Source organism: Nerophis ophidion, linkage group LG25 (genome assembly GCF_033978795.1).
Source record: "Nerophis ophidion isolate RoL-2023_Sa linkage group LG25, RoL_Noph_v1.0, whole genome shotgun sequence".
Classification (NCBI taxonomy): domain Eukaryota; kingdom Metazoa; phylum Chordata; class Actinopteri; order Syngnathiformes; family Syngnathidae; genus Nerophis; species Nerophis ophidion.
The window spans coordinates 39039892-39055325 of record NC_084635.1 but is presented as its reverse complement, the minus strand read 5'-3'; the positions used below and the strand labels follow the sequence as shown (position 1 = coordinate 39055325).

The window sequence follows — 15434 nt, the reverse complement described above, 5'->3', positions numbered from 1 at the left end:
TGAAAAAATTATAATTTATTCGATAAAAAGTAACAATTTGCAAGGTAAAAAAACTTTTTTTTCTTCAATAAAAATAATGTGGAAGTTTAAAAAATAATAATTTATTCGATAAAAAATAACAATTTGCAAGGTAAAAAAACTTTTTTTTCTTCAACAAAAATAATGTGGAAGTTTAAAAAATAATAATTTATTCGATAAAAACAACAATTTGCAAGTAAAAATAATAATGAATTATTCAATAAAAACAACAATTTGCAAGTTAAAAAAAAATAATTCTTCAACAAAAATTACAATTTGCAAATCACCTCCAAAGACATGCACCTGGGGATAGGCCCCTCCCACCTCCAAAGACATGCACCTGGGGATAGGCCCCTCCCACCTCCAAAGACATGCACCTGGGGATAGGCCCCTCCCACCTCCAAAGACATGCACCTGGGGATAGGCCCCTCCCACCTCCAAAGACATGCACCTGGGGATAGGCCCCTCCCACCTCCAAAGACATGCACCTGGGGATAGGTTGATTGGCAAGACCAAATGCTCCCTAGTGTGTGAATGTTGTCTGTCTATCTGTGTTGGCCCTGTGATGAGGTGGCGACTTGTCCAGGGTGTACCCCGCCTTCCGCCCGATTGTAGCTGATAGGCACCAGCGCCCCCCGCGACCCCAAAAAAGGGAATAAGCGGTAGAAAATGGATGGATGGATGTAAGTTAAAAATAAAAAAAATGTCTTCAATTAAAAACGATTTGCAAGTTGAAAAAAATGTTTTTCTTCAATAAAAAAAACAATTTGCAGGTTAAAAAAAACTATTTTCTTTCATAAAAAATAACACTTTGCGTATGTAAAGATGTAAATGTAAAGATTTGTATTTATTGTTGTACTGTACTTCAAAAATGTGAGAATAGCGTAGGAAATGGTGTAATAATGTATCAGATGCAAAGACAGTACTTCTTCCAAGTACAATAAGTGTGTACTTTGTGTTTAGTAGTAAATGTAACCTTGACAGTTGTTTCTTCCTGGAGAAGACAGTACTTCTTCTAAGTACTCAGTACAATAAGTGTGTACTTTGTGTTTAGTAGTAAATGTAACCTTGACAGTTGTTTCTTCCAGTAGAAGACAGTACTTCTTCCACGTACTCAGTACAATAAGTGTGTACTTTGTGTTTAGTAGTAAATGTAACCTTGACAGTTGTTTCTTCCAGTAGAAGACAGTACTTCTTCCACGTACTCAGTACAATAAGTGTGTACTTTGTGTTTAGTAGTAAATGTAACCTTGACAGTTGTTTCTTCCTGGAGAAGACAGTACTTCTTCCACGTACTCAGTACAATAAGTGTGTACTTTGTGTTCAGTAGTAAACTTATGGTTGTTTCTTCCAGGAGAAGACAGTACTTCTTCCAAGTACTCAGTACAATAAGTGTGTACTTTGTGTTCAGTAGTAAACTTATGGTTGTTTCTTCCAGGAGAAGACAGTACTTCTTCCAAGTACTCAGTACAATAAGTGTGTACTTTGTGTTTAGTAGTAAATGTACCTTGACAGTCGTTTCTTCCAGGAGAAGACAGTACTTCTTCTTTGTACTCAGTACAATAAGTGTGTACTTTGTGTTTAGGGGTAAACTTATGGTTGTTTCTTCCTGGAGAAGACAGTACTTATTCCTTGTACTCAGTACAATAAGTGTGTACTTTGTGTTTAGTGGTAAACTTATGGTTGTTTCTTCCAGGAGAAGACAGTACTTCTTCCAAGTACTCAGTACAATAAGTGTGTACTTCGTGTTTAGTAGTAAATGTAACCTTGACAGTTGTTTCTTCCAGGAGAAGACAGTACTTCTTCCAAGTAGTTAGTAGAATAAGTGTGTACTTTGTGTTCAGTAGTAAACTTATGGTTGTTTCTTCCAGGAGAAGACAGTACTTCGTCCATGTACTCAGTACAATAAGTGTGTACTTCGTGTTCAGTAGTAAACTTGTGGTTGTTTCTTCCTGGAGAAGACAGTACTACTTCCTTGTACTCAGTACAATAAGTGTGTACTTTGTGTTTAGTAGTAAATGTACCTTGACAGTCGTTTCTTCCAGGAGAAGACAGTACTTCTTCCAAGTACTCAGTACAATAAGTGTGTACTTCGTGTTTAGTAGTAAATGTAACCTAGACAGTTGTTTCTTCCAGGAGAAGACAGTACTTCTTCCATGTACTCAGTACAATAAGTGTGTACTTCGTGTTAAGTGGTAAATGTAACCTAGACAGTTGTTTCTTCCAGGAGAAGACAGTACTTCTTCCAAGTACTCAGTACAATAAGTGTGTACTTCGTGTTTAGTAGTAAATGTAACCTAGACAGTTGTTTCTTCCAGGAGAAGACAGTACTTCTTCCATGTACTCAGTACAATAAGTGTGTACTTCGTGTTAAGTGGTAAACTTATGGTTGTTTCTTCCAGGAGAAGACAGTACTTCTTCCATGTACTCAGTACAATAAGTGTGTACTTTGTGTTCAGGAGTAAACTTATGGTTGTTTCTTCCAGGAGAAGACAGTACTTCTTCCATGTACTCAGTACAATAAGTGTGTACTTCGTGTTCAATAGTAAACTTATGGTTGTTTCTTCCAGGAGAAGACAGTACTTCTTCCTTGTACTCAGTACAATAAGTGTGTACTTCGTGTTTAGTAGTAAATGTAACCTAGACAGTTGTTTCTTCCAGGAGAAGACAGTACTTCTTCCAAGTACTCAGTACAATAAGTGTGTACTTCGTGTTTAGTAGTAAATGTAACCTTGACAGTTGTTTCTTCCTGGAGAAGACAGTACTTCTTCCAAGTAGTCAGTACAATAAGTGTGTACTTTGTGTTCAGTAGTAAACTTATGGTTGTTTCTTCCAGGAGAAGACAGTACTTCTTCCAAGTACTCAGTACAATAAGTGTGTACTTCGTGTTCAATAATAAACTTATGGTTGTTTCTTCCTGGAGAAGACAGTATTTCTTCCTTGTACTCAGTACAATAAGTGTGTACTTTGTGTTTAGTAGTAAATGTAACCTTGACAGTTGTTTCTTCCTGGAGAAGACAGTACTTCTTCCAAGTAGTCAGTACAATAAGTGTGTACTTCGTGTTCAGTAGTAAACTTATGGTTGTTTCTTCCTGGAGAAGACAGTATTTCTTCCTTGTACTCAGTACAATAAGTGTGTACTTCGTGTTCAATAATAAACTTATGGTTGTTTCTTCCTGGAGAAGACAGTATTTCTTCCTTGTACTCAGTACAATAAGTGTGTACTTTGTGTTTAGTAGTAAATGTAACCTTGACAGTTGTTTCTTCCTGGAGAAGACAGTACTTCTTCCAAGTAGTCAGTACAATAAGTGTGTACTTTGTGTTCAGTAGTAAACTTATGGTTGTTTCTTCCAGGAGAAGACAGTACTTCTTCCAAGTACTCAGTACAATAAGTGTGTACTTTGTGTTCAGTAGTAAACTTATGGTTGTTTCTTCCAGGAGAAGACAGTACTTCTTCCTTGTACTCAGTACAATAAGTGTGTACTTTGTGTTCAGGAGTAAATGTAACCTTGACAGTTGTTTCTTCCAGGAGAAGACAGTACTTCTTCCAAGTACTCAGTACAATAAGTGTGTACTTTGTGTTCAGTAGTAAACTTATGGTTGTTTCTTCCAGGAGAAGACAGTACTTCTTCCAAGTACTCAGTACAATAAGTGTGTACTTCGTGTTCAGTAGTAAACTTATGGTTGTTTCTTCCAGGAGAAGACAGTACTTCTTCCTTGTACTCAGTACAATAAGTGTGTACTTCGTGTTTAGTAGTAAATGTAACCTTGACAGTTGTTTCTTCCAGGAGAAGACAGTACTTCTTCCAAGTACTCAGTACAATAAGTGTGTACTTCGTGTTTAGTAGTAAATGTACCTTGACAGTTGTTTCTTCCAGGAGAAGACAGTACTTCTTCCAAGTACTCAGTACAATAAGTGTGTACTTTGTGTTTAGTAGTAAATGTAACCTTGACAGTTGTTTCTTCCAGGAGAAGACAGTACTTCTTCCAAGTACTCAGTACAATAAGTGTGTACTTTGTGTTCAGGAGTAAACTTATGGTTGTTTCTTCCTGGAGAAGACAGTACTTCTTCCAAGTACTCAGTACAATAAGTGTGTACTTTGTGTTCAGGAGTAAACTTATGGTTGTTTCTTCCTGGAGAAGACAGTACTTCTTCCAAGTACTCAGTACAATAAGTGTGTACTTTGTGTTCAGGAGTAAACTTATGGTTGTTTCTTCCTGGAGAAGACAGTACTTCTTCCAAGTACTCAGTACAATAAGTGTGTACTTTGTGTTCAGGAGTAAACTTATGGTTGTTTCTTCCAGGAGAAGACAGTACTTCTTCCAAGTACTCAGTACAATAAGTGTGTACTTTGTGTTCAGGAGTAAACTTATGGTTGTTTCTTCCTGGAGAAGACAGTACTTCTTCCAAGTACTCAGTACAATAAGTGTGTACTTTGTGGTCAGTAGTAAATGTAACCTTGACAGTTGTTTCTTCCAGGAGAAGACAGTACTTCTTCCAAGTACTCAGTACAATAAGTGTGTACTTTGTGGTCAGTAGTAAACTTATGGTTGTTTCTTCCAGGAGAAGACAGTACTTCTTCCAAGTACTCAGTACAATAAGTGTGTACTTTGTGTTCAGGAGTAAACTTATGGTTGTTTCTTCCTGGAGAAGACAGTACTTCTTCCAAGTACTCAGTACAATAAGTGTGTACTTTGTGTTCAGGAGTAAACTTATGGTTGTTTCTTCCTGGAGAAGACAGTACTTCTTCCAAGTACTCAGTACAATAAGTGTGTACTTTGTGTTCAGGAGTAAACTTATGGTTGTTTCTTCCTGGAGAAGACAGTACTTCTTCCAAGTACTCAGTACAATAAGTGTGTACTTTGTGTTCAGGAGTAAACTTATGGTTGTTTCTTCCAGGAGAAGACAGTACTTCTTCCAAGTACTCAGTACAATAAGTGTGTACTTTGTGTTCAGGAGTAAACTTATGGTTGTTTCTTCCTGGAGAAGACAGTACTTCTTCCAAGTACTCAGTACAATTAGTGTGTACTTTGTGTTCAGGAGTAAACTTATGGTTGTTTCTTCCTGGAGAAGACAGTACTTCTTCCAAGTACTCAGTACAATAAGTGTGTACTTTGTGTTCAGGAGTAAACTTATGGTTGTTTCTTCCTGGAGAAGACAGTACTTCTTCCAAGTACTCAGTACAATAAGTGTGTACTTTGTGTTCAGGAGTAAACTTATGGTTGTTTCTTCCAGGAGAAGACAGTACTTCTTCCAAGTACTCAGTACAATAAGTGTGTACTTTGTGTTCAGGAGTAAACTTATGGTTGTTTCTTCCTGGAGAAGACAGTACTTCTTCCAAGTACTCAGTACAATAAGTGTGTACTTTGTGTTCAGGAGTAAACTTATGGTTGTTTCTTCCTGGAGAAGACAGTACTTCTTCCAAGTACTCAGTACAATAAGTGTGTACTTCGTGTTCAGTATTAAACTTATGGTTGTTTCTTCCAGGAGAAGACAGGAAGCCAAAGTGAAGTCCAGACTCTTCAGAGAAAAGTAAGCGTGCTAAAAAGTCAAAAGTTTGTGTTGTGGTGATTATCTGACGAGGATATTTGCTTGAAGGAGCGAGCGAGCAGACAGGTGGACCTGGAAGCCACGCCCAGAAAGGTAAGCAAGACCTTCCCAAGGTCAACTTCAAAGGCGGCAAGCGTGTTGTTGTTGATGATGATGAAGTACTTACACCGTGTGTGTGTGTATACACACACACACGGTGTGTCCGTGTGTGTGTGTGTATACATATGTATATATGTATATATATACATACATATATATGTTTGTGTATATGTATATATATTCATATATATATATATATATATATATATATATATATATATATATGGGTGTGTGTGCTAAATACAACACCAAATAGTGCGTGCAGACGGCTGGTGAGTGTTGATAAATCACACTGCGTGAACATCTTCTCCTCCCGATATTGTGGGCGTGTCTATGACATCATATATTTGAAATATTCATGAAGACAGAGACAAGAAATGGCTTGCACACCTTATTCTGCTCACCAATCAGACACCATCCTCTGCTCACAAGTTTAGTAGATCATCATTTGAGTGTGCTATCATGTTTGCACATGTTTTAGTACACAAGCTTTAGTAGATCAGGCCCTGAAAGTTGTATTATTATAATTAGTTTGATCATTTGCTCTTCTGTCCTCCATTGTCACTCTGCCACACTTTTATCCAACACACTTATATTTAGCACTTTTATTTGCTTCAGCATTTTGCTGTACTTTCATTCATGTCATCTTTTTGTGTCTTTTCTTTTACTGCACGCTTTGTTTCTAGTTTGAGTGTTTTTACTCCCTTGCTCCATTGGAGGGATGCATCTTCATCCCCTGGAACAGAAAGGTAGCATTTCTGGCCTTTCTCCTCCAACACATCACTGGTTTCTCCATTCCTTTCTCCTCCAACACATCACTGGTTTCTCCATTCCTTTCTCCTCCAACACATCACTGAGTTTCTCCTGGCCTTTCTCCTCCAACACATCACTGGTTTCTCTTCTCCTTTCACTTTCAACACATCACTGGTTTCTCCATTCCTTTCTCCTCCAACACATCACTGGTTTTTCCTCTCTTTTCTCCTCTAACACATCACTGGTTTCTCCTCTCCTTTCTCCTCCAACACATCACTGGTTTCTCCTCTCCTTCCTCCTCCAACACATCACTAGTTTCTCCTCTCCTTTCTCCTCCAACACATCACTGGTTTCTCCTCTCCTTTTCCCTCCAACACATCACTGGTTTCTCCTCTCCTTTTTCCTCCAACACATCACTGGTTTCTCCTGGCCTTTCTCCTCCAACACATCACTGGTTTCCCCTGGCGTTCTTCCTCCAACACATCACTGGTTTCTCCTCTTCTTTCTCCTCCAACACATCACTGGTTTCTCCTGGCATTTCTCCTCCAACACATCACTGGTTTCTCCATTCCTTTCTCCTCCAACACATCACTGATTTCTCTTCTCCTTTCTCCCCAACACATCACTGAGTTTCTCCTGGCCTTTCTCCCTCAACACATCACTGGTTTCTCCTGGCCTTTTTCCTCCAACACATCACTGGTTTCTCCTCTCCTTTTTCCTCCAACACATCACTGGTTTCTCCTCTCCTTTTTCCTCCAACACATCACTGGTTTCTCCTGGCCTTTCTCTTCCAACACATCACAGGTTTCTCCTGGCCTTTCTCCTCCAACACATCACTGGTTTCTCCTGGCCTTTCTCCTCCAACACATCACTGGTTTCTCCTGGCCTTTTTCCTCCAACACATCACTGGTTTCTCCTCTCCTTTCTCCTCCAACACATCACTGGTTTTCTCCTCTCCTTTCTCTTCCAACACATCACTTCTCCTGGCCTTTCTCCTCTAACCCATCACTGGTTTTTCGTGTCCTTTCTCCTCCAACACATCACTGGTTTCTCCTCTCCTTTTTCCTCCAACACATCATTGGTTTCTCTTCTCCTTTCTCTTTCAACACATCACTGGTTTCTACATTCCGTTCTCCTCCAACATATCACTGGTTTCTCCTCTCCTTTCTCCTCCAACACATCACTGGTTTCTCCTCTCCTTCCTCCGCCAACACATCACTGTTTTTTCCTCTCCTTTCTCCTCCAACACATCACTTGTTTCTCATTTTGTTTCTCTTCCAACACATCACTGGTTTCTCTTCTCCTTAGTCATCCAACACATCACTGGTTTCTCCTCTCCTTTCTCCTCCAACACATCACTAGTTTCTCCTCTCCTTTCTCCTCCAAAACATCACCGGTTTCTCCTGGCCTTTTTCCTCCAACCCATCACTGGTTTCTCCTCTCGTTTCTCCTCCAACACATCACTGGTTTCTCCTCTCCTTTCTCCTCCAAAACATCACTGGTTTCTCCTGGACTTTCTCCTCCAACACATCACTGGTTTCTCCTCTCCTTTCTCCTCCAAAACATCACTCGTTTCTCCTCTCCTTTCTCCTCCAAAACGTCACTGGTTTCTCCTCTCCTTTCACCTCCAACACATCACTGTTTTCTCCTCTCCTTTCTCTTCCAACACATCACTTCTCCTGGCTTTTCTCTTCCAACACATCACTTCTCCTCTCCTTTCTCCTCCAACACATCACTGGTTTCTCTTCTCCTTTCTCTTTCAACACATCACTGGTTTCTCTATTCCGTTCTCCTCCAACACATCACTGGTTTCTCCTCTCCTTTCTCCTCCAACATATCACTGGTTTCTCCTCTCTTTCCTCCTCCAACACATCACTGGTTTTTCCTCTCCTTTCTCCTCCAACACATCACTTGTTTCTCATTTTGTTTCTCTTCCAATACATCACTGGTTTCTCTTCTCCTTAGTCATCCAACACATCACTGATTTCTCCTCTCCTTTCTCTTCCAACACATCACTTCTCCTGGCTTTTCTCCTCCAACATATCACTTCTCTTGGCCTTTCTCCTCCAACACATCACTGGTTTCTCCTGGCCTTACTCCTCCAACACATCACTGGTTTTGCCTCCCCTTTTCTCCTCCAACACATCAGTGGTTTCTCCTCACCTTTCTCCTCCAACACATCACTGGTTTTTCCTGGCATTTCTCCTCCAACACAACAAGCTCTTCTTGTCCTCACAGCCCACTTTGCATCTGTGGAACTTTTAAAACCCACAGAGGCTCCTTGTCTGAAGGTCTTGATGTGGTCTCCTCCTTCCAGGCCAGTTCAGCGAGCAAAGGCCAGGATGAGGAGGAGGTCATGGCGGACCACCAAGCCAAGGTCTCAGCACCCGAGGCTCCTCCCACCCAGGACAAGGAGACCAGCTGGTCCAGAGAACATGTGGCACCTCCTGATCCCAAGCAAACTTCTGATGAATCCAAGGCCGTCTCCTCCTGTATCATCCCCATTAATGTCACAGGTGCCCTACTCCTCCTTCTGGATCAATACCACATTCTACACGCCGCTATTTAATTCACACCCACTATTTTTCACAAAAAAAAACAAGTTTCCTTATATAAGTCGCACCGGACTATAAGCCTCACGTTGTGAAATGATTTCTATACACGGAAATATTCTGTAAATGTTTATTTACATACCTTCATTGTTTCCAGCACGGCAGTAAATCGGCTGATCAAACAAAACAGAAGTCATGGTCATGGACCCACTAGCTGTGCTAGCTAGCTCTCCAATCAGCTAAACAGACTCAAAAACTCCACGCTGACGTTTTTGCTGAATAAACTGAAGAATTTGTGAAAGTCAAACAATACAAAAAGAATGTATGATAATGTAATAATATATATATATATATATATATATATATAATATAAATTAATAAAAAGTAATAATAACATGTAATAATATCAATCAATCAATGTTTATTTATATAGCCCCAAATCACAAATGTCTCAAAGGACTGCACAAATCATTACGACTACAACATCCTGGGAAGAACCCACAAAAGGGCAAGGAAAACTCACACCCAGTGGGCAGGGAGAATTCACATCCAGTGGGACACCAGTGACAATGCTGACTATGAGAAACCTTTTTTTCGAGGATTTTCGAAATAAAGGGAAGGTGAGACACCGGTCGGTAATTTACCATGAGGTCAGGATCGAGGTTAGGTCTTTTAAGGAGAGGATGAATAACCGCTTTTTTTTAATGCTAGGGGAACAGTGCCCGAGGAAAGTGATAAGTTTATAATATTTAGCACTGATGGACCTAATAATACGAAAAGCTCCTTGATAAGTTTCCCAGGAAGAGGGTCAAGTAAACATGTTGTTTGTTTTATTCCATTTACACGTTGTAACAATTCTTCTAATGTTATTTCCTCAAAACGAGAGAAACTATTTTGGATATTTGCAGTATCCGCCGTATATACAGTCGTATCTGTGTTACTATAACCCAGTTGTAGCTGGGACGCATTGTTTTTAATCTCCTTTCTAATAAGTTCAATTTTCTTTTTAAAGAACTTCATAAAGTCATCTGCGGAGTGGGTGGAGCTACTGGAAGGAGTCCCTTGTTGGGTTAGCGATGCTACTGTACTAAACAAAAATGTTGGATCGTTTTTATTCATGCGGATGAGATTTGAGTAATAATTAGTTTTAGCTAAGGTAAGCATGCGTTTATAAGTTATTAAACTATCACTCCATGCTTGATGGTGCACCTCAAGTTTAGTCGTGCGCCATTTGCGTTCCAGCTTTCTACATAATAATTTCTGAGCTCTAGTTTCTTCAGTAAACCATGGCATACGCCTTTTTGGAGCCTTTTTTAACTTCAGCGGTGCTATACTATCAATGGTTTCGCGCAGGGCGTTGTTAAAGTTGTTAGTGAGGTTATCAATAGAGCCCACATACTTTGGGAATGGTGCCATTACCGAGGGCAGTAGGTCCGCAAGAGTCGTCGTTGTGGCAGCATTAATGTTGCGGCTGCTATAGTAGTTATTATTATTATTAGTTTGACGAACATGCGTCTGAACTTCGAATTTTATAAGGTAATGATCGGACAATACTTTAGTATACGGGAGTATCGTAACTTTGGAAACGGTGATACCCCTGACAAGCACTAGGTCTATCGTATTATCGTTGCGATGCGTGAGTTCATTTATTATTTGTGTGAGACCACAGCTATCAATTATAGTAATGGTGCCATTACCGAGGGCAGTAGGTCAGCATATTAACACAGACACTCTTAATCAAATCAAATCAAATCAACTTTATTTATAAAGCCCATTTAAAATGTACCACAGGAGTAGCCAAAGTGCTGTACAATGGGCAGCTTAAAAGATAATACGAGGACCGAGCAAACAACACTACACAAACTGAACATGATAAAAAATAAATAAATGAAACATAAAAACAGGTTGATAGCAGGTGTATAATGGGGCGCCATTGCAGGATGGATATCCCTCAGTGTTAAAAGCCAAGGAATAAAAGTATGTTTTTAAGAGAGATTTAAAAAGAGGAAGAGAGGAGGCTTGTCTAACACTCAGAGGCAGGTTGTTCCAGAGCTTGGGAGCAGCAGCGGCCAAAGCTCTGTCACCTCTAAGTTTCAGCCTTGTGTCAGGGACCCTCAGTAGCAGCTGATCTTAGGGATGGAGTGGGGCAGTAAGGCTGAAGGAGGTCGGAGAGATATGTTGGCGCCAGGTTGTTTAGACATTTAAAAACAAATAGAAGGAGTTTAAAATGGATTTGATAACGCACAGGGAGCCAGTGAAGGGACGCTAATATAGGAGTGATGTGCTGACGTCTGCGGGTCTGTGTTAGCAAACGAGCAGCAGAGTTCTGCACCAGCTGCAGGCCTGGCTAATGCCGACATACAGGCCATTGCAGTAGTCTAAACCAGTCCAGATAAATGCGGGAATTAATTTCTCCAGATCATGTCCTGACAGAAGCGGTTTCACTTTCGCTATTTGGCGTAATTGATAATTTGAACGACGCTGCTGATTTGTTTTTCGAATTTAAAATCTGAGTGGAACTTTACCCCCAGGTTTGTGACACAGTCGCTGAGATACGGGGTCAGAGTGCCCAGGTCAACGTTGGGGGAGGGAGAGCGACTTGGACCGAACAACATAAATTCTGTTTTGTCTTCATCTAGACCAGGGGTGTCAAGCTCAAATACAGAGTGGGCCAAAATTTAAAACCGAACAAAGCAGCGGGCCGAGGTTGAACAAATTAACCTTTTAATAGGGACCCAAAAAAGTTTTGCATTGAATGTTGAACAAGCAAGGCTTATATAACTTTATAGTGACATGCAAAATTGAGTTTCAAATAATAATAATAATAAAAAAATATCAATGGCATATCAAATAAAATTTAAATAAAAATTTAATGCCTCTTTTCGGCGGTGGGGTTGAGGTGGACGGGGTTTGGTGATAGCGGGGGGTGTATAATGTAGCGTCCCGGAAGAGTTAGTGCTGCAAGGCTTTCTGGGTATTTGTTCTGTTGTGTTTATGTTGCGGATGTTCTCCCGAAATGTGTCATTCTTGTTTGGTGTGGGTTCTCATGATGGCGCATATTTGTAACAGTGTTAAAGTTATTTATACGGCCACCCTCAGTGTGACCTGTATGGCTGTTGACCAAGTATGCCTTGCATTCACTTGTGTGTGTATAAGCCGCATAAATTATGTGACTGGGCCGGCACGCTGTTTGTATAGAGGAAAAGTGAACGTGGAGACAGGTTGTAGAGAACGCCAAAGGCAGTGCCTTTAAAGCCCACCCCAAATATTGTTGTCCGGGATGAAATTCTGGAGGGGCGCTGAACTTCGGGAGTCTCCGGGGAAAATCGAGAGGGTTGGCAAGTAAGAGTGTTAGCGGTGAATGCGGTGTTTCAGCGGTGGGCCAGCTCTAATGTTAATTTGAATTTGCCTCAAGGGCCAAGGGCCAGAGTTTGACACCCATGATCTAGACTCAGAAAGTTAGCTGAAAGCCAGGCTTTGATGTCGTGCAGGCAGTCAATGAGACATTGAACTGTGTTATTTTGTGCCATGGGAAAATAGATCTGGCAATCATCGGCATAAAAATTAAATACAATACCATACTTCCTAAAAATAGAACCAAGGGGGAGAAGGTAAAGCGCAAACAGGATTGGGGCAAGGATTGAGCCCTTGGGGACCCCGTGTGGTAGAGGAGCTGTGGAAGACATAAAACTGTCTATTTTTATTAGGGCTGGGCAACGATTAAAAATTTTAATCGAAGTTAATCGCACTATTTCTCTGATTAATCGCGATTAACTGCATTGTATACGCAAAGCCCAATAATGAATTCAAAAGTAGTGTGTAGTGCACCTTTATTGGAATATTATCCCACATGAACAAAAGCGGCAAAACATTTGTTGTGCAAACACAATTTAAATCAGTCCTTGTTAAACAGTAGCAGTTAAATAGCATATTTTATGAAAATCAACTCAAAAAATGTAAATACAAACATTTAAGCTTATTATTGCCACTGCCAGGGTATTTAAGTTATCCTGTTTGTTATGGAAAATAAATATCATCTACATACAAATCTCTGAGCCACAATCATAACATCTGAACAGGCAATTTCTGAGGTAACAGCAGGAACATTTTTTTTTATCAGGGATCTTATGTTTAAAAAACCTATATTATAGGTAGTGGGCTGTTTTAGGGAATTTTTGATCAAATTATCCGTAGTAGCAATATTAATAATGTTGTGTTTATTCTGCGTAGTGCACTTAAAATAATTATGACCATATCTAGGAATTGATATGATGGGAATTTTCCGATTGTTTGCTTGGTGCTTTGATAAACTGAACGCATCATATACATGGTACTATATTGTGATGTTATGAGCCAGGGAATAAAAGAACTACCCTACCCAGCATGCAACAGGAGTGACGAGCATGCAGGTTGTGTGGCCATGACGGCATCTTGTATGTTGTGATATGCACGCTCTGAAAGCAAACGTTAAGAACTCAGCCAACACTCCTCGTCTGCATTATTCATAAATAGACAGACAACACATATACTCCGCTGCTTCACAGGCCGCTGGATGTAGCCGGCAAAGTATTCCCATGCTAGCTAGCTGGTCTAGCAAGCACGCCTCATTCAGTCCAAAATGGCCCGATCTATCCACATTCAGAATTGTCTGGCGGTCGTAAGTGATCCCGGAGTGACCACGCTGTAAGCCAGCCATGAAATTTTGCAGAATTGTCCGGTATTTTTGCCAAATGTTCCATCTTTACCAAGAGCCCCTCGACGAATTCTTGTTAAGAAAAGGCGTTAACAAAATAAAAGCATGTGAACAACATACGCAAATGTGCGATAAAATAATTGTCGGCGTTAATAGATTGATGAGTTAACTCATAATTAACGCACTAATTTGCCCAACCCTAATTTTTACACAAAAACTCCTGTCGGCTAAGTATGACCGGAACCAGTTTAGGGCGGCGCCCTTAATACCCACACAGTTCTCAAGACGAGTGATTAAGGTGGTGTGGTCAGCAGACAGATCTAAAAGCACCAGGACGACATATTTGCCAGAATCAGTTGACAGGAGGATATCGTTAAAAACTTTTAGAAGCGCTGACTCTGTGCTGTGGAGGGCTTTGAAAGCGGACTGGAACAGCTCAGTGATAGCATTATCCTCAAAGGAGGACAACAACTGACTGTAAACAACATTCTCTAATATTTTGGAAATCTATGGAAGATTAGAGATAGGTCTAAGGTTAGAGAAGAGAGATGGGTCGAGGCTCTAGTTGACACAACTCTTAAACGTGTTAGCATATCACAAAACCAGTTCAGATATTATATATTTATAAATAAAGTTAGTTTTTTATATATATTTATACACACTTATGATGTAGTGATTGGAGCACATACTTGTTGCTCACAAAAAGCATTCATGAAGTTTGCTTCTTTTATGAATTTATTATGGCTCTACTGAAAATGTGAGCAATCAAAAGTATACATACAGCAATGTTCATATTTGCTTACATGTCCCTTGGCAAGTTTACCTGCAATAAGGTGCTTTTGGTAGCCATCCACAAGCTTCTGCTTCCATTTTTCACCACAAAATTGCTGCAGTTCTGCTAAATGTGTTGCTTTTCTGACATGGACTTGTTTCTTCAGCATCGTCCACACCTTTGATATATATATATATATATATATATATATATATATATATATATATATATATATATATATATATATATATATATATATATAAATTACAAACCCCGTTTCCATATGAGTTGGTAAATTGTGTTAGATGTAAATATAAACAGAATACAATGATTTGCAAATCCTTTTCAAGCCATATTCAGTTGAATATGCTACAAAGACAACATATTTGATGTTCAAACTGATAAATATTTGTTTTTTGCAAATAATCATTAACTTTAGAATTTGATGCCAGCAACACGTGACAAAGAAGTTGGGAAAGGTGGCAATAAATACTGAAAAAGTTGAGGAATGCTCATCAAACACTTATTTGGAACATCCCACAGGTGCGCAGGCTAATTGGGAACAGGTGGGTGTCATGATTGGGTATGAAAACAGCTCCCCAAAAAAATGCTCAGTCTTTCACAAGAAAGGATGGGGCGAGGTACACCCCTTTGTCCACAACTGCGTGAGCAAATAGTCAAACAGTTTAAGAACAACCTTTCTCAAAGTGCAATTGCAAGAAATTTAGGGATTTCAACATCTACGCTCCATAATATCATCAAAAGGTTCAGAGAATCTGGAGAAATCACTCTACATAAGCGGCATGGCCGGAAACCAACATTGAATGACCGTGACCTTCCATCCCTCAGATGGCACTGTATCAAAAACCCACATCAATCTCTAAAGGATATCACCACATGGGCTCAGGAACACTTCAGAAAACCACTGTCACTAAATACAGTTGGTCGCTACATCTGTAAGTGCAAGTTAAAGCTTTACTATGCAAAGCGAAAGCC

The 15434-nt window shown here is 39.9% G+C and overlaps 1 protein-coding gene across 2 annotated transcripts in view; it reads left to right on the top strand.

Annotated features, from left to right (window-relative positions):
- Positions 1-15434, top strand: part of nhsb (Nance-Horan syndrome b (congenital cataracts and dental anomalies)) — a 109051-nt gene that overhangs the window by 76036 nt on the left and 17581 nt on the right. The window contains exons 5-8 of one of the 2 annotated variants that reach the window (XM_061887134.1): positions 5507-5551; positions 5618-5662; positions 6355-6417; positions 8739-8937. In XM_061887134.1, coding sequence (XP_061743118.1) covers positions 5507-5551; positions 5618-5662; positions 6355-6417; positions 8739-8937 — 352 coding nt within the window. The remainder of the gene's footprint in view (positions 1-5506; positions 5552-5617; positions 5663-6354; positions 6418-8738; positions 8938-15434) is intronic. The other variant, XM_061887135.1, reaches the window with a different exon arrangement.